Here is a 20,891-nt window from a genome sequence, read left to right on the forward strand (position 1 = left end):
GGGGCTGCGCTTGGGTGCGGGACACCGCTGAGGGGGGAAAGCCCTCGACCCCGCGATGTTTTGAGAGAGTCATTCAAATTCGATCGTTTCTAACGGGGAAACGGGTAATCCTGTAAGAAAAATGATGATGCTGCAACATAAACCCAGGCAGCATCTTTCCGCACAGGTAGCCCACAAAATCTGCTGGAGAAAGGGATTTCCCCCAGTGCCTTGGTGCCGGGCACAAATTCCCTCATTCCGCGATAATAAAGGGAATAGATGAAAAATAGTATATTTAAATTAGTAGAATTGAAGCGACGTTACTGGCACGGAGCTGAGGGTGCTGTGCGAAACGCGCTGGGGCGTTTTGTAATTCAGCGAGCGGTTCTGAAAACGGGAAAAGCAAAACCATTTCTGGGTTCGTTACTCCAATGAGTTCTGTGCAGCTTTGGTGAAGGGGTTTTTTGGTGGTCTGACTGCGGGGAGGTGTTTTTTTTTTTGTTTGTTTTTTTTTTTTTGTAATTTTGATTTTTGTGGGTTTGATTTTGGGTTTAGGGTTGGGGGGCTTCTTTTACCAATCTCTTCTCCTTTCCCCTGCGTCTTTCACACACTCACATCTCCTTCCCCAGAATCCCAGATGCGCAATGGGAAGATGGATGTACCCGTTCCCGTTATCAGCCTGATTATCACATACAGACCCCAACTGCAGAAATCGGTCAACTTTTGGGCATAAACCACAGGGATTTATAAAGCTTTCCCACCTTGCGTAGGGCATTTCAGGCATCCACTGAGCATCTTTCCTGGGAATGCCAACCGAGAACCCTGTTTCCTGCCGAACAGTTTTAAATCTCAAAAAAACCCCGCTTAGAATATTAAACTAGGGACCATTTGCACAAAAGGGATCGTTTTACGAGGCGCTCCTCTGTTTTTCTAAGGAGGTGGGAAAGATGATCAACCAATTTTTGGTGTCTTTTCACTCTCTGCGCTGGTAACTGCAAAGCAAAGGGTGTCATGAATATGCAGCAACCCGCAGTGTTGCTCCAGAGCCCGTTGGGCCACTACAGAGTGTCCATGGGTCGCCGATAAAGCGATGTTTCTTTAGTCGGGAGTTCACTCATTTGATAGTAAGAAAAGTAATAGTAATAGTAATAGTAATAGTAATAGTAATAGTAATAGTAATAGTAATAGTAATAGCAATAGTAATAGCAATAGCAATAGCAATAGCAATAGTAACAATAAGATTAGTAATAACAATAACAACAACGATGGAAATCAGCTTTTGCTGGGAGAGTTTCCAAGGAAAACCTCTCCCAGGTCTCTGTAAAGAGGGGAGCAGGGAATGAAGAACTGCGGGAATCTTTTGTGAACATAAGCCCCGACCAGCCTTTGTGTTTGGGAAGGGGAGAATGGAGCTCAGATGCGAGATTTATCATAGAAACACAGTTAAACCACGCAGGAGGTAACTCTGGGGACCAGGCAGTGGCTGACCACTGTCCGGTAAGTGGAGATCTCCCTTGGGGGACTTCCGTGAGCTGTCCCTTTGCCCAGGGACTGCAAGGCCCTTCTGCAGCCACACTCCCCCCAGCAAAGGACCTGGAGGAAAGGCCCACGGGCATTTCACCCACTCCAAGGGCAATGCTGCGGGGCTCCATCCAGCAAAACCAGCTTTTGCGAGCGGTGCGGACCTGACCGGTCCCAGGGCATGGGACCCCCCCTGGGCAGAGACCAGAGGGACAAATCCCCTCTGCTGCACCTGGGACCTTCCCACAAGCCGAAAGGCTGTCCTTCCCCTGTCAGGTACAGGTACCCGAGCAGGTCGGTGCCTCCCGGCCCGTCGTTGTCACTGGTCTCCAGTGGAGCCTTGCCCTCAGCATCCTTCGCTGCATCCCTCCCCATGGGGGACCACCGCATCCTGCGTGGATGGCTCTGCCATCTCTTCTCAGCCTTCTGCAGGTGACAAGCGGTGGTGTCTGCTGGGGACCCCTATGCTGGGACTCAGGGGACACTTGCCCTGAGGAACACCCGGGTGCTGGCACCCCCTCTTTCCTTGAAGTGGTGCTCCTGCCTCCGTGGTCCCGGGAAGGTCGTTTCTCCTTCCTCGAAGCCCACTCGCTCCCGAAGTACCAGGGACCGATCGGGGGCTCTGCACGGCTGCGGAGACCGTGTGGGTCCCCACAGTTCCCCCTCTTGCAGAGCCCACTGTCCGCATCCCCAGCCCAGGGCACCGGGTCGGGCGGTCACGTCCAGGGTCTGCTGTCCCCTGGACTGGGCACCGAGTGACAGCACTGGGAGGCTGGATCCTGCCCCAAACCCGTCCGTTTGTTTTATGCATCTCTCCGCAATATCTGGGAGTAAAAGAAGTCGCCAGCTTGGTTAATACTTAACCTGACAATATACCGTCCCCTCGGCTTTTAATACCCGTGTTAAAAAATAACCCATTAATCCTTGGTGTGGACAATTCCGTTTTGTCTTTCCTCACCTCTCCGTGCAGACGGATTTTAGGTGATACCCCGAAACGGGGAGCCGGCGGCCCTCGCCTGCCTGGCACTAAAAATGCCCCCCTGCGCTAACAACGGAGCATCAGTGCGATTTCGACGGGGTTTTGGTTTAGAGTTGGGAAGAAAACAACGAAAAATGCTTAATAAGCCTGCAAATAAGGCTGAACCCGGGCAAGCCCCTCGCCCTCCTCCGTTCGGCTCGGCCCAGGCGAGCTTTTCGTTCTGGGAGACGTCGGGGACCGGGGCTGATTGTGGCCCCACAAAACTCAGTGCACCGAAATGTTTCCCCGGCACCGCTCTCCCCATTTTACTGCTAAACCGGGGGAGTCTGGGACTAGAAAAGCTGGAAATGGCTACTCATTCTGTTTTCATGCCACAGTGCTCTGCCCGAGCGCCGGGAAAGAGGGGCAACCCTTCTTGAGGGTCCTGCTTAGAATATGAGGGCATTCCCAGCACAGGGCCCAATCACTAGAGGGAAGAAAACTTGCCCGAGAAAGCATGGATGGCTTAGCAATACCAGCCTGGATTTACAACTGGATTTACACCTGAATTAACAATTCGGGCTGCCTTTAAGGGCAAGCTCCTTTGCGGAAAGGTGGCCGGGAGCATCACTCGCAGGCTCCCAGCTCTGCCCCTACTCAGCCCCGATGTTTCCCTCGGTACCCAGGTCCTCAGCTCATAATCCCAGCCAGTCAAAAATCATCCCCCAGGGGAAACTATTCTAGCTATCCGTCCCTGAGCAGGGATATAAATACCCGAAGATATTTAGAAGATCTCTGTGGGAAGCGATCGTGTCTAAGTGGTAGCGCTCGGGGCTTATTATCGCTGGAACCGATTTGTATCACAGGGACTGGGTCCTGCCAGAAAATTCCTAAAAAATCCTGTGCTGAAGAGGGCTGTAAATTCCTGTGCTGCAATATTTCATCGAAGGACGTCATGGAAAATGTGGGATGGGGGTGGGGAAAGTCTTGGGACGGGTAGAGGGGGGGAAAAAGGAGACAAAAGGGGGGGGGGGGGAAGTGTAAGATTTTCCCTTTTTTTTCTGTTTCTGACCAAAGGCTGAACTTGTGCCCGAGGCACGGCTGCTGACAGCCAGCCCGCACCTCCCGGCAGCCGCCCCAGGCGCTTCGGGCGCTTCTCTTCTCACCCGCTCCTGCTTTCGGCTTCTTTCCCCCCAAAACCTCCACCAGGTCCCGCTCGGTGCCGGAGCCCCGGGTGCCATCGGGAAAGGGCCCGTCCGCCATCACGCACACACACACGCGTGGGGCAAGCCTTTTCCGTGTGGTGGACCCCCCCCAAAACGGGCTAGATAATAACCCCCAATACCACCTCTCCCTCTGTCCGTTCACATCCCCTCTCCGAGCCTTAAGTCTCTTGTTTGAACGCACCCCTCGGCCTTAAATAAACATTTAGGGATCGATTTGCCGCGGATCTGGGGCCAGAGGCCACGGAGATGGCCGCGACTGAAGGAAAAAATAATAGCAATAATTATATATATATGAACTGAAAAAAACCCTCCTAAAACGCAAAACCCAGCGAGGGAAAAGAGCCGGTGCTGGGGAAGAAGGGGAGGGGGGGTCCTGCGGGTGGTGTTAATGCAAAGCAGGGGCAGCGGGGAGGGGGACATGAGGCGGTCACTCCCCTCGCCCTGGGTGGTCTGGGCTCGCAGGAACACCCCGGCCCCTCTCCGAGCAGCACCCAGCCCGCCTATAACAATACCACCTATATACATTTCCATACTCGGGTTACACCCGGCCTGCTTTGCAAAGTTGACTTCACTTAAGCAATTAGCTAGTGAAAATACCTTCGGCGCAGGAAAAGGAAGAAAGCTCGGATTTGTCTATTTTTACACAAAACACTGCCGGGTTTCGGGGAGGGAGGGAGGGAGGGAGGGAGGGAGGGAAGGGGAGAGGGTTTGGGAAGGAGCCGGTTAGGAAGCGCAAAGGGGCTGGGGGTGGGAGAGGGGAATACGCGAGATCGGGCCGGCAAAACGGGCTCCAAACCGTGCTGGGATTTGCAGGGCTAGCTGCTCTAGATCATCTTTTAGTTTTCTTCTTCTTCTCTCACCCCCTTCCCCGCATGTCCCCATCGGTTCAAGCACACAAAGCACCAGCAAACAGGCAAGCCACACTCACAGCCACCATTGACCCCCACGTCCATCGGACACTGCCCGGCCCGGCTTTTCCGCCTTGAAACTCTCCTTTTCTCCAATTCACGGGCTCGGTTTAAAACCCTCCAAGGTTTTTGCTATTCCCACTGCTAGGCCTATGAAACCCGGAGCGATATATTTGTATTTTTCACGTTCGCTGGCTATAATAAATACATCGGAAACCAAATCTTCACACTCCGAAAAGACAGCGAGAGGGACAGAGAGGGCACTCCAGCAAGGACTTACTTGCTTTGAAAGGGAACCGTTTGATTTCCTTAGAGAGGGTGTTTTTGCTGGTTTATTTTGGGTTACTTGGGGATTTTTTTGCTCGGAGCTATTTTATTTCCTAGTGGAAACGGTGCTGGTGGGACGGTTTTGAACGTGGATTTTACACGAGCTCTTTGTGTTGCGTTTCGAGCTCCATCTCTGGGTGTTTCGGAGACACGCTGGGGAGATTCAGTCGCAGAGGGATGCAAAGCAAAGAAAAACACCCTTTTGGCAGCCCGGGGAGGGGCATTCGATGCAGACCAAAGATCAGGGTCAGCGATGCGCTCCCCAGCTAAAATACGAAGAAATACAGCGAGAAGCGGGGGGGTTGTTCTGGACCAGCCGCCCCGGGGCTGTAACACCCGCGGAAGGCAATCGCTTCCCGAAAAAAACGATTTTTCCCTGGCACCCTCCTCCTCCTTAAGGAAGAAGCTCCAGAAATAACTGCCTGCATCCCCTCACTGTGTACCTGGCCACGGCCTGCGTTTGTCTGCCGCGACTGTCCCCTGCTTGTCCCCTGTGTCCCATCCCGTACCCCTGATTGCCCCGAGAACGGGAGGGCCGGTGCTTCCTGCAGAAGGGTTTATTTTGCGGGGAGGGGGCATACGATGGAAAGGGGGAAAAGAAGGGTGAGGGGGAAGCTCCTGATGTGAAATCCCTCTCTGTGGTGTCACAGATGTGACAGGCGCCCCGGAGGCTGCTCACAAGTGCCCGCGAATAGCGCGCAGGGAGTTTCTCAACCCGATCGGTATCTATCGTTCTTTTAAAAAGTATTAATTGATCATTGAAAAACTTTGAAAGCGAATCTGGAAGACGGGGAGGGGGAGGTTGTGGAAGGTTCCCCTTCTTTTCTCTCTGCACTGGGTGCAGCGGGACCGACCCACAGCGCTGCGGCCTGCAAAGGGCAAAGGGGGTGTATGTATGTACGGTTTCTCTTCCTCTTTTTTTTACCCCCCTTCCTTTCTCCTTTCCTTTCCCCAGTCTTGAAAGGGAGCACTCTGCAGCAGCCAGAGCATCTGCTCCGCTCCCAGCCAGCAGCACAGACTCCCACCACCCACCCTCGCACCCTCCCCAGAGCGCAGATTTCCACCCGCGATCCGCAAGAAGGTGACAAATCTTTTAAGCGACTTACCTTAAGTGATATCTCTCCTGGTGGGACGATGCTCAAAAGGGTGCATTGGGGTACTTTTGGAGGGGTTGAGGAGGATAAGGGGGCCTCGCCCCCCTGCCTTCCTATTCTCTTTCCCCCCACCCCGCGTTTGTGCCCGTGGCATCCGCCGGAGCTGAGCATCAGGCTCCTGGCGTCCAACTGCGACACTTCAGCACAGATTTGTATAACTCTCCCCCCAAAATAACCCATCCCAGCCTCATCCTAAGGCAGCCTCGGAGCAGGCGAGGGGTCCGAAGCCCGCTCCTAATCCCCGGCCCGGCGTCAAAGACAGAAAAGGGCATTTCAAGAGGCAGCAGGAGTTTTCGCCGATTTCTTTTTATTAAAGCACCCCCGAGCCCGTGTTTACATTGCGCAGTATAAACATCCTGCCCTGGCCCGCCGAGCTTAAAAGAGCGCAAGAAGAGGGGGTTTCAAGTGGGTGAAACACCGCGCAGAGCGGAGCCCTCGGCCGGGCAGCACCTCCGCTGCCTTGCGCCGCCCGCGGAAGTTCCGCGTTGCCCGCAGGCCCACACCGCCGAGCCCCGGCCCCTTCCACGGCCCTTCCCACCTCCCTCCAGTGATTTTTAGCAGGGGTGGCCGGGGAAAATGAGGGGAAAGGGGGGAGCCCCACACAGCGCCACGGCCACGGGTGACAAGTCCCCCTTCCAGAACACACACATACACACGGGAGCGGGCTGGGATGTGTCGCGCAGCCCCTGTGTCGCTGGGGGTGGCGTGGAAAGGGCCCTTTAAAAGCTGCCCACCAGCTGCGAGCGGGCGCGGAGGGGGCCGGGCTGGGGCGGGGATCGCCCCCCGCTCTTACGTCTGTCAAGGAGCGGCAGACGACGCCGCTAGAGATAAAGTAAAAGGCGAGCAGCGGGGCCGGGGGCAGACTCGACAGCCACCGCGATGGGAAGCAGCTCCCCGCAGCACCGGCAGCGCCAGCCCAGTTAGAGCCTGGGCGGGGGGGGGGGGACGGGGACGGCGGCCCCTGGAGCCCGGCCCGCCGAGGGACAAGGCGGAGGCCGTCGGCTTCTTTCTCGCAGCAGCCGAGCTCAACTCGCTTCCACCCGCCCCCCCCATCCCGCTTCCCTGCACCCCCCAACCCCCCCCCCCGACCCTCCGCCTCTCGCTCGCCTTCTGCAGCCGGGCTCGGATTTAGGGATAAAGTGGGAGGAGGAGGGAAAGGGGGGCTGGGGGGGGGGATCGTTGGTTCCATTTGTTTATCCACGGAGGGGTGAAGTCTCCCGGTGGAAAGAAACCCCGCCGGGGGCCGGGAGGAGGCCGGAGGCGGGGTGAGTGGAGGCGAGCCCCCAGCAGCGTGGCCTTTTGGGGGAGCGCGGGGGGGGTGTTGGCGGAGGAGGGCCGGGGCTGGCCTCCGAGGACCCGGCCGTAGATGACTGCAGAAGCGCAGCAGGCTCTGTCCTCTCAGCCCCCTCCTCCTCCGGTGCAGAGCAGCTACGGCCCCATGTCCTCCGTGGCCGAGAAGCAGCCGCAGAGCTCGGCCATGGACACCGCTTCCGCGGCGCCCGGCGGGGCGACCGGCAGCGCCCCGGGTAGCGGTGGAGCCCCGGGCAGCGGCGGTCCCAAAGCGAAGAAGACCAATGCGGGGATCCGGCGGCCGGAGAAGCCTCCTTACTCCTACATCGCCCTCATCGTCATGGCCATCCAAAGCTCACCCTCGAAACGCCTGACCCTCAGCGAGATCTACCAGTTCTTGCAGAGCCGCTTCCCTTTCTTCCGCGGCTCCTACCAGGGCTGGAAAAACTCGGTGCGCCACAACCTCTCTCTCAACGAGTGCTTCATCAAGTTGCCCAAGGGACTGGGACGCCCGGGCAAGGGCCATTACTGGACCATCGACCCGGCCAGCGAGTTCATGTTCGAGGAGGGCTCGTTTCGCCGCCGACCCCGCGGGTTCAGGAGGAAATGCCAAGCGCTGAAGCCCATGTACAGCATGATGAACGGGCTCAGCTTCAACCACCTCCCCGAGAGCTACGGCTTCCAGGGCTCGGCCGGCGGGCTCTCCTGCCCCCCCAACAGCCTCTCCCTCGAAGGGGGTCTGGGGATGATGAACGGGCACTTGTCCAGCAACGTGGAGGGGATGGGCCTCGCGGGACACTCCGTGCCCCACCTGCCCGCCAACGGTGGGCACTCCTACATGGGCGGCTGCACCGGCTCCTCGGCTGGGGAATACCCGCACCACGAGAGCTCCGTGCCCGCCTCTCCGCTGCTCGCCGGCGGCGGCGTGATGGAGCCTCACTCGGTTTACTCCAGCTCGGCCTCGGCGTGGGCACCCTCCGCCTCGGCGGCCTTGAACACCGGCGCGTCTTACATCAAGCAGCAGCCCCTGTCGCCCTGCAACCCCACTGCCAACCCGCTGTCCTCCAGCCTTTCCACGCACTCCCTCGACCAGTCCTACCTGCACCAGAACAGCCACAACACCGCTGAGCTCCAAGGTAAGGCGCAGACACGTGTGGGACTTACCGAGGCCACCGCCGCGGGGGTCGGAGGGGGGGCTCATGGCCATGCGTGGGTCCTCCTGGATCCACTCCTCGCTTCCCTTCCGACCGCACCCGGGCAGCCGTCGGGGTTCCCAGTTACTGCGGGGCTGGGACCGGCGGGGCAGGGGTTCTGCTACCGCTGGAAGCCGCTCTGCTGCCGGGGCCTCCGGGCTCAGCCAGGCGGGGGGCTGCTGGGTTAGGGTTCTTTCCCCTTCTATCGCGACATGGGGAGCTCCGGAGGGAGAACAAGGCGGGGGGGGGGGGGGCATTTCCCCATTAGGGTGCCTGCCATCCGCACCTCCCGGACCCTCCGTCCGCTCCTTTCGGGGCTGTGTTTCCCAGGCCCATCGCCTCCCTCCGCCCATGCGGAAATCGGGGGGCCCCCGCGCCCCGCATCCCCTGCCAGGCATCGCCACCGGCTCCTATGTGGAGCTGCTGGAGGGGATTTGCCCGAGCTATTGGAAGGGGGGAGATGGTGGTGAGGACGGGAGGAGGCCTCAGGAGGGATGAGGCCGGAGCTGGGCTTTGTCCTGAGGCCCAAATTCATCTCGGGAGTGGAATCTCAGGGTACGGGACAGCCCTGGGAGCAGTGGCCGGTAAAGGGACAGGTTTGGGGATCCTTGCACATCACCCCGGGCCTTTGGGGAAGCGAGAAGTACCAGGCACAAACGGGTGTGAAGGGGAGGTTAGCGAGGCACAACCACGAAGTGAAGAGGAGAAAAAACGCGCATCAGCAGGGCCGGACGGAGCGGCCTGGCCCGAGCACAGCCCCGGGCGGCTCCTCGGCGGTGATCGCACCCGGATCTGCTGGAAAACAGAGCAAAAATCAAGCCCGAGGAGCCGCCGGGCCCTCCCGCGGCCTTAAACGAAGCGCTCTGATTTAGTGCCCGGGCGATGGGCGCTGGCGCGGCTGGCACCAGGGTTCCGAGCGGCCGCTCCTCCCCGGAGCACCCCGAGTTTAGCGGGGGTTTTCTGTCCCCAAGTGGCATCAGAAAGCGCAGGAACAGCTCCGGTCCCCCCGGCCCTTCGCCCTCGGCCTCTCCACCCGGTCCCTGCCGCCGGCCCTGCTTCCCTGCCTCGCACCCTGCGGAAGCCATGGGAAAAGCAGCCGGTACCTTCAAGAGCGTAAAATGGGGGACAAATTAAACCAGACTCGATCCAGATTCCTTCTCCTCGAAGCATCCTTAGGCCGGACAGGAGGTTTTCCCCACCGCACCTGTCCGCACCCGCGGAGCTCTCGGAGCACCCATGTATCTGTGTGAAAACACAGAAATACAGCCAATTCCGCTCTAGACCTGGGGGCTGCGGAGAGGTTGGGGTGGGTTTTGCGGTTGTTTTGTGGTTTGGTTGTTTTGTTGGAGTTTTTTAACCCAGACGGCGGCTTTTCCCCCCTCTCCCCGTCTTCAACTTCCCTATCAAATGTAATGTCGATGGCTGACGATCTTTCCTCTCCGTCCCGCAGGCATCCCGCGGTATCACTCCCAGTCTCCGAGCATGTGCGACAGAAAGGAATTCGTCTTCTCTTTCAACGCCATGGCCTCCTCCTCCATGCATTCAGCGGGCAGCGGCTCCTATTACCACCAACAAGTGACATACCAGGACATCAAGCCGTGCGTTATGTGATACAGGGAAGAAAAAACACCTCCCGGGGGCGGCGAGGCCTGACCTGAGCCTCGACGCCCCCCTCGCGGACCCTCGATGGAAATAAGGGGGGTCTCTGCGAAAAGACTGTGCCCGGGAGAGAGATCCCGGCTCTTCGGGAGTGGGTTGGGGGATAGGGGCTAAACTTGCCCCACAGCTGAGCATCGGCCGGACCCTTCAATGCGGGTCCTCAATCACGGACGGTCTCTGCCTTCTTCTGCTTCTTCGTTTGGGGTTGGGTTGAGGAGACAGCAAAGAACCCTCCCCGCGAGAAACCCTGACTGCGAGTTTGCGTTAAGGGATTCGACAAATGAGGGTTTGATGTTTCTTTTTAAAAGAAAAAGGGGAAAAAATATAGTTCAATTACTAATTCAATTTTGTCCTTGGCATTGAGCAGTGCCATCAGCGCGAAGCAGTGAGGAGCAGGCTCGACCTGGGGGGGGTTGTAAACGTCCCCGACCCCAAAACAGGCGCATCCCGCGGCCTCTCCGCCCTGCACCGCGGGAGGAGCGGCCGGGGTCCCCCAGCTCGATCCTCTCTGTCCCGCTTCATTTGGAGCCCATTCTCCAAAGAAATGCCCCCCATCTTCCTTTTCTTTATCCAGCAAACACGCAGAGGGCAAAAATCTCTCAGAGGGATTTTTCTTTTTTTTTTTTTTTTGCTATTAAAATTACTTTTTTGCCTGCATAAAAACTTCAGGATCAGACCCTGTGCAGAGGAAAAGGCACTTTGAAAAGAGACAGCCATGCTCATTCTGTTATTTATTCTACATTATTTTTGTTGTTGCTAATAATCGAGACACGAGTAGTCTCAGTTGATCAGTATTAAATCGGTGAATCTCTGTTGGCAATATTTGCCATATAGATTTTTTTCTAGTTAACCTTTATAAATTCTAAGCTGATCGTGGTCTCTGTGTAAAGGCAATTCTCCATATGTTTTTATAGAAATATATATATAATGAAGGATTATTCCCCTCCCTTCACCCCCTCCCTCCGTATTTTGTCTTTTTGCCCTGACTTCATACAGTTCGGTGATACCTATTTTAATTCTTTCTGCACTGTATAAATTTGTAACTTTGTGGGGTTATTTTTTTTTTCTCCCTGCCCTTTTCTGTACGTTTTGTCCCTAAAGGAAAAACAAATCGAACCAAAATAAAACATGTATGTTATTTGTACATGGGCTTCACGACTGTACGAGCAGCAAATAAACGAGCATGCGGTGTAACACGCGTAGTTATATCTGAGGAGCCCGTGGGCTCCGCGAAGCGCTCCCACAAACATTCCTGCTATAATTCCCCACCTCGGTGCGGGCTCGAAAGGGAATTTGGGGGGGGGGGGGGGCGCGGGGGGGGTGTTTGATGTCGGCTTCCAGCGTGGAAATGCTTAGAATGAGGACAGGGAAAGGAGGAAAACCAGAGGCGGTTGAAGTTCTTCTCTCTTTATTACAATTTAATTCTCTCTTTCCCCCCCTCCCAAACCCCCCCCCCCCATTCAAGGAGAAAGCGAAAGGAGGGGTTTGACTCTTATTCTTTGCTTCTTATCCCGGGACGAGCCGCGGCGCTGCGGGGATGGAGCTTGCGGCTCCTTCTCTTTCCTTCTCCATCCCCGGAGGGACACGGTCATTTTTTGGGCAACCCGAACCGCGCATCCCAGCGGAACCTCCGGTGGTAGCCGCCGCAGAAGAACGACAGTAATAATAGTAATAATAATAAGAAAATATTCAAACCGATTGAGTTCTGCACCATCACGGTCCTGCGCCGGGCAGAGATAAATCCGCAAGGAGAGGAGAGAAGGCAGTGGGGACACAGAGCCCGGCTCATCAGAAAAATGAGTCTTTTTCTGCAGAATTTGGGTTTATATGGTCTAGTTTAGGTTCCTCCCATACCAGAGGAATTTCGCTTTAATCCGTGGTCAGATACGCCTGTCTCAGCACTCACACTATGAACATTATACACTCATATTGAAAAAAGAAAGATGCACGCAAATTAATCTGATTAGTTGGCTGCGTGTTTTTGCCTTTATATGGGGAAATTAGGTTAGTATGCGGTAATTAGCCCAGCTGTGTGTAATCAGCTTAATTAAAAGCAAAGTTGGCTGGTAACAACAACAAATCTAACTATTCTTTTAATTAAGGCAGGTGGGAAAGGTTCTATTAGAGCTGGTGGAGGCCTTTCACAGTGAGTGTGGGTTTTATTGTTATTTGGGGTTTTTAGTTGGGGGGGTTGTTTGGTTGGATTTTTATTTTTAGAGGAGATCTGTTTAAGCCAGCAACAATCAGCCTGCAGTATTTAGTGGGGTTTTCCTGGTTTTATGCCTTTACGGGTTGATCTCTCCATCGTTTGCAGCACTACTCATCCCTGTCGGAGGTAAGCCGCATCATTCCCATCTTTTTTATTTCCAAGCTGAAAACTGAGTTTTTTTGCTCTGACAGCACATATCTGTGCTAGGTGTGTCTGAGATAAAGGTCCAGGCTTAGGAGTTCAGCCTTTGCCAAGTGGTTCTTCCTTCACTGATATTTCACTGTCACTCCTAAGGTTCATTTTCACCCTCGAGGATTAATCTTGGACGTGCCCTTTTGTGTGTGGCACCGTTGCCAGGCTGGAAAGGGCAGGCAGGCAGGCACCTTGCAAGCCTCAGGTCCTGCTTGAAGGGGTTTGTTCCCAACAAAGGTTTACACGATTCATTTTTCTCCCTCCTGTCGTTTTCCAAACCTGGAAAAACAGAACCATCGCATACCATGGACGCCACATATTCCTCAAGCCAGTGAGCGCAGTCTAAACAGGCAGCTCTCCATCTCAGACACCTACAGCAGAGAGGAGAAGATGAAACCTTACCAGCTCCTGTCCCCAGCTCTTCTCCACAAGGCAAACTCCAGTTTTTCCCTGTATGCATTGTCCAAAGGGATAGCAAAAACCTCTAGCTGCTATCACAGAAGTCCCTTTGTACAAGCTCCACTCGTACCTCTTGTTGGGCTCTGGCAGGAGTCAAGTAGGAGTCAGCTAGCTCAGAAATCTCCTGTGCAAGGAGATGAGACGTAGGCTTGCTCAGAAACACCGTATTTCCTAATGTAATGGCCCAGATCTGACCGTGGTCAGCTGCTGCGTCTCCGTTCACTGTCAGCAATCTCATCACCCACTTTCCATTCCATATGTGACACAACAACACGGTTTTCTGTGGGGTTTTGGCACTTTTACTGTAGGAAAGTGTTTCTCATTGCAGATGCCCTGTGGAGGCCCACGAAATTAGGCTGAAATTTTGGAAAAAGGGCTGAAATTTTGGAGCATAGTGAGAAACAGGGCCTGGTGCATCCAATGAGATTTGATGCAGGATTTACCTCCAACTGGGAGTCTGGGATCAGGGCCATGCCCTGCCATTGCAGGGGTGCATTGGCAGCCCCAGTGCTTCCCTTTTCTCCACTTCGGGGGCTTCTCCCACCCCTACAGGGTTACTCAGCTCTGGATCCCGTGTTGGCCGCTGCCACACCAGCCGAGTTTGTATCCCCCAGTGTGTTTATGAGGGATGCAAGGTACCACTTCGGGGCACGGCTTGGGGATGACGGGGGGATCTTAAAGCGGGGACGTACGCTATGGAACCCCTGCAACAGACGATGCACGGCTGGGTCCCTCGCAGGGTAGGGACACGTTTATGGGGGGGACCTGCGGTCTTTCTGGGGAGAGAAGCGCTGCCGTCGAGGGGCCTCTCGGGAATGCGGGGGGATCCCAAGAGGGGTCCGAAGGCGCCGTTCCCTTGGAGGCAGCGCCACCTGCTGTCAGCGACCGGCAGCACCGGCGCCGCTCCACCAACTGACGCTGGTCTTCCCAAAACCGGGCTTCAAACCCGGCTGGATCTGGTGGTTTCTGACCTTCCCTATCCCTACGTGCACGTGTGTGTTGAATCTTTCCTTTCTTTTCTTCTTTTCTTTATTTTCTTGTTCCCTTCTGGCACCCGGAACCCTGAAGGTGACCGTCCCTTTGTCGCATCTTCAGATTCAGCATCGCGATGTTTGGGGTTCAACAGGCCAGGTTCGTGGGGGGCTTCTGGATCAGGGCTGTTCTGCACCCAGGTAGGGACACTTGGCATGGGGTGGGAGGAAATAGCGTGCGAATGCAGATGTTTGGCACATGATGTTCTTGGATGAGGCTCGTTAAGTAGACTAGCAGAAAACCTGCTCCTCGGAGACTTAACTGGGGGGAAGAGACACCTTGGATCTTAAATGGGTATTTGGAAAGCCAAGTCTGAGTTAGGTAGATTAGTTAGCAGGTAGATTTTCGTATCCATCCAAATAACCAGATGCCCGATTTCTCTCTCAAAACCAAGGGATTTGGCACCTATGTACCTAGGGGAATACATGCCGCAGTTCTTGTCACATTTAAAAAGAGAGCTTTGATTTCTGTGTCACTGAAATGCTTTTGGAAGACCATGCCTGAACATTTGTTCCCTTTCCATGCATATTTACAAGCATAACTGCTGCCTGAGACTGATCTCTGCAGGAAAAGTCCATTCTTTGGGCTTTGCGTTCACACATTCCTGAGAAATCTTTGCCACTGGGAGTCATCCTCTAGGAAGAAATACCTGGTGCAGGTGAGCATGCGTCTGGCTAATGGAGACCCCCTCAATGAGCAGGGTATGTCCTGAGCACTAGCAGCAGCTCCACAATCCTGAGCTGATATTCATAGAAACAATTATGAGGAAAGGCATGCCGCTCAGTTGGGTCCTTAAGTAACTTTCACTGCCAGTATTCATCTTGCTTGGTAAGAAACTAAAATTAGAATATTAGTAAGGAAAGACAACAGAAGGAATAAACCTTACTGAGCTGCTGGGCTGGAGATCTATTTGTATAGGCCCATAAAAAGCTCTTTGAGACCAATTCGCACTATTACAGGTTGCTGTGACCCACCAAACTTCTGATAAACTTGATTTTAACTCAGATCTTAAGATGAGCTAAATTTTTGCAAGGAAGATGCAGATCATAGAATCCCATCATACAATCCCAGACTGGTTTGGGTTGGAAGGGACCTTAAAGCTCATCCAGTTCCAACCCTTGCCACGGGCAGGGACCCCTTCCACTGGAGCAGCTTGCTCCAAGCCCCTGTGTCCAACCTGGCCTTGAGCACTGCCAGGGATGGGGCAGCCACAGCTTCTCTGGGCACCCTGTGCCAGCGCCTCAGCACCCTCACAGGGAAGAGCTTCTGCCTACTGTGTAAATCCACCCTCTTACAGTTTAAAGCCATTCCCCCTTGTCCTGTCACCACATGCGCTTGTAAAAATCCATCAGAAAATTTCACTGAGGTGAATCACTGTGTCGTAAACATGAATTTCCTCTTCTTGGATACTTCCCACAGGTCCTCTGAGAGATCCCAGGAACACTGCAGGCCACTGGGACAAGCATCAGAGAGCAAGTGAGAATTCTAGAGGTCAAACCATCTCTGCTTAACTATGGAAAGACATGAGGGGACACTGGCAGCGCCACTTCAGTAGTTCTTACCCTTGTGTATATATATGAGCTTAAACATAGGCATTTCTTTATTTAAACCATCAGGAGTTGAAAAAGCCAGGCTGGTACAGAAAGTGCAGCTCTGTGGCTCAGTTTCAGGCTAATTACTGCAAAAATAAGCAAACACACCTGGGAAAGCAAGATGACATGGCCTGGAAAGTCTTTCAGGGGCTTACAGTACCAAGAGTTCACTTGGAGCAGAACTTGCTATGGCAGTTGTGCTCCTCTGTGGTGGTAAAGAAAAGCCGCTGTAGAGTAGCTACCTGAGTAATCGCCTCTTCAGAGAGACGGAAACGCCACACTTTGGAGACTGAGCAGTGGAGGTGCCTGGAAACACTCTGAAAACATGATATCCCCCTGGAAAAATTTAAGTATTACTCTTGTCTGAACAATTAGTCGCTCAAAAATACTGAGAGGCAGCAATGGATACAATAATGCCTAGAAATGTCAAAGCTTTTGCAGCATTTCATGAATGTTTTTCTCCTTTCCTTTTTCCCAACAGTCCTGTATGTTTGCCTTTTTTCCTTAAAGAAAGAAAATCACCCCAATTTAGCTCCATGTGTTCCTGCATGGGATGGGTGGACTGTAACACACTTGTGTGACTTGCCAGACCTCTGGAGGAGGCACATTTAGGGGAAAGTATCTCAGTTTCTCTCTCGTGTCTTGTATCCCAGGGCAAAACAGCTGTGGTTTGTCCCTTGGACTGGAGGGAAGTGCTGTGTGCCAGGCCTGGAAGGTTCCTCTGGAGCTTGGGGACCTGCAGAATCCACTGGGAAGCAACAAGATGTCCTTCTGGGACGTGACGTACCTGTGGCATAGAGAAGTCCAAAGGCTACCAAGGCTTTTGATGGGTTTCTAGTCTGTTCTTTCCATTTGTTTTCCAAAGTGGTGGGAATTATCAGTTGCATCCAGTCTAGCAGGAGCCATCTCCGCCTTCCCAACTTTCCCATCTGTAAAACATAGATGTTTCTGGGGCCACTGCAACGATTGACTAGATAGGTCCGTATCCTGAACTAATTTCTCCCAGTGACTTCAGTGGGATGCCCAGCCCAGAACAATGGCAGGATACACGACCCTAAACATTTCTGCAGTGCTTTGAAAGATGAAAAGCGGTGACTTTTATACCTATGTCAATGGAGGGGCAGGGAAAGGTTTAATGATGTTTATAGCAGACATCACGGACATTACACATGAAAACATGGGAAATGGTGCACTTTTCTTGTAGGGAGATAATCTTTAATAGATGGCAATGAGGAAATAAAAGCATTCGTACACAACAGCCTACCTCACGGAGGGGGTATATTTGCCTGAGTAACATGGGCACAGCTACAGATGTTTCCTCCAGAGCCAGAACTACTACAGGGGGCTGTTCCTCCTGAGGAACAGGAATGAGAGAACCCAGCACATGCTTTTCCTCCCCTTCCTCACCCCTTGCTGCAGTTGTGGAGTAAAACGCAGCCCCAGTGCTAGATTTTCTCAATGGAAACATTCCCCAAAAAAACATTTGTTTCTCCCTTAGGAGCAGTAGAAGACAATGAGAAAAAAAGGCAGACATGACTTGAAGACAGTATTTAACCATCCCTTTCTTGAGCTGTTTTATAGGTCTCCAAAGATAATGGGATAAAGCCTCTGTCTGTGAAGACTGCTTTATAGGAGGGGACTAGGGACTGATGGGGATACAGACCTGGTGGTGTGACCCAGAAGAGGGCTCTTCTCCCTCCCCACCCCGATGCTGAGACTTAATCCTCCCTTTTTTCTCTCTATGGAAACAATCTCTGACTCTCTTCACTTGGAGAAGACTACACAGCAACACAGCTTGTTTACTCGCTGTTGTCTTGGGTGAATTTGAAGCTGTGTGGCCTTGTCCTTGCTCCAGGAAATGCATGGACGTAGCTGTCTGAAGGAAAACGGGAATGACTGTATAGTTTTCAGCACTGAGTGGCACTTCGCCACCTCGCTTTTATTGTTAGCAGATTACCATGTTGCCTCACTGCTCTGTGCCACACACCACGCTGTGACTAATATTCAACAAAAGAAAATCCCCTCCAAAATCCGCTTCGAAGTGACCATGTTCTCCTGCCTAATGGATCGGGTAGAGGCTCCGTTCATCTGTTTTCTCCCAGCATCTCTCCCACAAGGGAGGGGAGGAAGAAGGGTGGAATGGCCCTGGGAAGCTCACGTCTGCAATGTAACACCTAGGGTGGTCGCTGCTGGATGCCACACTGCTGCCAGGACCATGGAGCTGGGTTTCCTCACATTGACCAGCCTCCGGAGCTGTTCAGCATCTTTCCCCACTGAACCCTGAAAAAGAGGGGCATGCAATAACAACATCCCAACTTGTTTGTGCCATGAAAGGAGCTGGAAAGAATGTGCTGAACCACATGACAGGCAAGGACATCAGGCTGCAGAGAGAATAAAAAGGCCTCATTTTTAATTACTTCTGAACAAAGTTGGCTCAGTAAAGTATTTCCCATTGTACTGCTGAACTTTTCTTCTCATCACACAGCAGTGAAGTGCAGGCTTCTCTGCTGCTGCAAGTGAACTGCAATCAAGCCTGCGTTCGGGATCACTTTGTTCCCCTATTAAAAGCAGACTCCCCAGCTTTCACCAGTGTTTCAGACTTCTCAGAAGCATCCAGGCACGTTTTTGTCACTGTAGATGTTTTTATCATGAGTCTTAAGATAGAAGAGTATTTCACTCCTTCCTAATCCTAGGAATCCTTAAGTCACAGCAAAGAAGAGAGGACATAAGGGTTGGTATCCACCTCAATGAGGCACCAACTGTCCACGTAGACATAACCAAGGTCAACTGACATGCTAGCAGCAGGGCCACAGCTACAACAGGTACTAAATGAAGAATTACTACTCGGGTAAAGGTTCTCATCGTTAAAACTTGTTAATTGTGCCTGTAAATTCTTCAGGGCTCTGTAAATTCTTCAGACTTCATGTTCTGATTGTCAGTAAAATATCTTGGTCTGGGACAAACTAAAACATAAGCAGGCCTCAGTTCCTCAAGTTCCATTATGAGATCAGTGTCCAAGGATTCACCCAAATGTATTGCACTTCAGAGTTTTGTGGATTTAAAGACAGAAATGACTCATGTATAACTGATGTCTTCCTGAGCATGCAGAGAGCCTGAAACAATAGATCTAAGACAGAAAGACTGCTCCATTCACTTTTTCTTCAAAATCTGCTGTTTCCTCAAGTAGAAACTCGGTCAGCCCATAGGAAGAAATCCACATCATACAACTAAAGACACCAGGAGTCCATGTAGGAGTGCGCCTTGGGCAGTCTTGCATTGTTTAATTAAAGAGCAATTTAGTGTCTTTCATTGAAATGTCCTTTAGCTAAAGATGAGCAGCTCCCCAAGCAGCAGTAAGGGCTCCATCCTTGTCACCGCTTCCCTCACCGTCCAAGAGAGAAATCGTGTTGACTTCAGAGTGCCCAGGCACAAACTCCTGTTGAATTAGACCAGCTCTCTCAGCCTGTCTCCAGAACAGAGCTGCTCCAGCCTTTGAAGCATCTTCATGGCCTCCTCTGACTCACTCCAACAGCTCCATGTCCCTCTTGTGCTGTTGCCCCAGAGCTGGACACAGGACTGCAAGGGTGTCTCTCCGAAGTGCAGCAGAGGTGGAGAATCCCCTCCCTTGACCTGCTGCTCATGCTCTGGGAATAAAGCCCAGCACATGCGGGGGTTCTGGGCTGCAAGCACACACTGCCAGGTCCTGTTGAGCTTCTCATCAACCGAGACTCTTACATCACAGAATGGTTTGCGTTGGAAAGGATCTTAAGATCATCCAGTTCCACCCCCCCCTGCCACGGGAAGCGACACCTCACACTAGTCCATGCAGCCCAAAGCTCTGTCCAACCTGGCCTTGAACACTGCCAGGGATGCAGCATTTACCACTTCTTTGGGCAACCTGTGCCAGCGCCTCACCACCCTCACAGGGAAGAACTTTTTCCTTGTATCTAACCTGAATTTCCCCTGTTTGAGTTAAAACCCATCACCTCTTGTCCTATTGCTACAGTCCCTAATGAAGAGTCCCTCCGCAGCATCCTTGCAGGCTGCCATCAGATACTGGAAGCTGATTTGAGGTCTCAATGCAGCTTCTCTTCTCCAGGCTGAACAGCCCCAACTTTCTCATCTTGTCTTCATATCGGAGGTGCTCCAGCCATGATCATCCTCGTGGCCTCCTCTGGACTTGCCCCAACACCTCCATGTTCTTCTTATTTTGAAGATACCAGAACTGCACACAGTGCTCCAAGTGGGGTCTCATGAGAGCAGAGCTGATGGGCAGGACCACCTCCTTTGACTTGCTGGTCACACTCCTTTTGATGCGGCCCAGGATACAGTTGGCTTTCTGGGCTGTGAGCGCACACTGAAGTGGCTCATATTCAGTTTCTCATCACCAAACACCCCCAAGTCCTCCTCCGCAGGGCTGCTCTCACTCCAGCCTCCAGGAGTTGGAAATACTATCATAGCATCATTATTATTCCATTCAAAATGCTAATGAATGGTGCATTAGCTTAAGCTTATAGTAATGAATCTTCTCTGAGCCTAACTACGGTCTCATACCTCTGTCTAGTTAGTATCTTCTCAGCAGTGGTTTGGACCTTGCCTGTTGGGAAAGTAATAGTAATGGCCCTACATGGCCCTGTATACGTGAAAATGGCCCTACAATACACGACAGAAACAAGTGATAGGCTGGAGGAACACTGCAGAGATCTGCCCAACTGCATACAGACCTCACACAGCTCACCCTGTGGGTTACACACAGAACCACAGCTCCAAACAGAAAACTATCTAGACATGCCAGTCCAAACAAAACTGGACCCCAACTATGCACAGCCTTGAGAGCAGAGCAAGTCAACATCACGCATTTACGTATCATGTAAACATTATCTGTACTAAAACTTCAACTATTAAGGAATGAAATAAGGTAGAGAATAAAACTCCCACATATTTGACCAGAAAAGGCTGGTTCCACCTATAATGCAACAGGGGAAGTGTGCGATGCTAGAAGTTTTCTTTGGCAGAGAAGTACTTTTTAAGTGTGAAGGTCACCTGTGTGTCTTCACCCAATCAAGCAGGACTGCAAGAGTCAAAAAGAATAGCAAATGATCATGTTATTTAATTTGCCATCATTTGGAAGGGGAAGGCAGTGACACATGATTTTTTTCTTTTCTTTCCTCTGCCTTCTAAGCTCATGTTAC

At 52.8% G+C, this 20,891-nt stretch overlaps 1 protein-coding gene and 1 long non-coding RNA gene across 2 annotated transcripts; both read left to right on the top strand.

The window, feature by feature from the left end:
• Nucleotides 1–6,890: 6,890 nt before the first annotated feature.
• FOXF1 (forkhead box F1) lies at nucleotides 6,891–11,409 on the top strand. The gene is made up of 2 exons (XM_065661667.1): nucleotides 6,891–8,499; nucleotides 10,007–11,409. The coding sequence occupies exons 1-2, from the start codon at nucleotides 7,440–7,442 to the stop codon at nucleotides 10,165–10,167; spliced, it is 1,221 nt and encodes a 406-aa protein (XP_065517739.1). The 5' UTR covers nucleotides 6,891–7,439; the 3' UTR covers nucleotides 10,168–11,409.
• A 3,238-nt stretch (nucleotides 11,410–14,647) lies between these two features.
• Nucleotides 14,648–17,240, top strand: LOC136005462 (uncharacterized). Its single transcript, XR_010608783.1, has 3 exons — nucleotides 14,648–14,765; nucleotides 15,527–15,598; nucleotides 16,353–17,240. It is a non-coding gene; the product is annotated as an uncharacterized LOC136005462 (long non-coding RNA).
• Nucleotides 17,241–20,891: the final 3,651 nt, after the last annotated feature.

This window comes from Lathamus discolor, chromosome Z, assembly GCF_037157495.1.
Source record: "Lathamus discolor isolate bLatDis1 chromosome Z, bLatDis1.hap1, whole genome shotgun sequence".
Lineage (NCBI taxonomy): Eukaryota > Metazoa > Chordata > Aves > Psittaciformes > Psittacidae > Lathamus > Lathamus discolor.

Bases quoted from the DNA above. Each gene is read 5' to 3' on its own strand.
- FOXF1 (XM_065661667.1), top strand. From the start codon at position 7,440: ATGACTGCAGAAGCGCAGCAGGCTCTGTCCTCTCAGCCCCCTCCTCCT. The intron at 8,500-10,006 runs GTAAGGCGCAGA...TCCGTCCCGCAG, and splicing joins CAACACCGCTGAGCTCCAAG to GCATCCCGCGGTATCACTCC.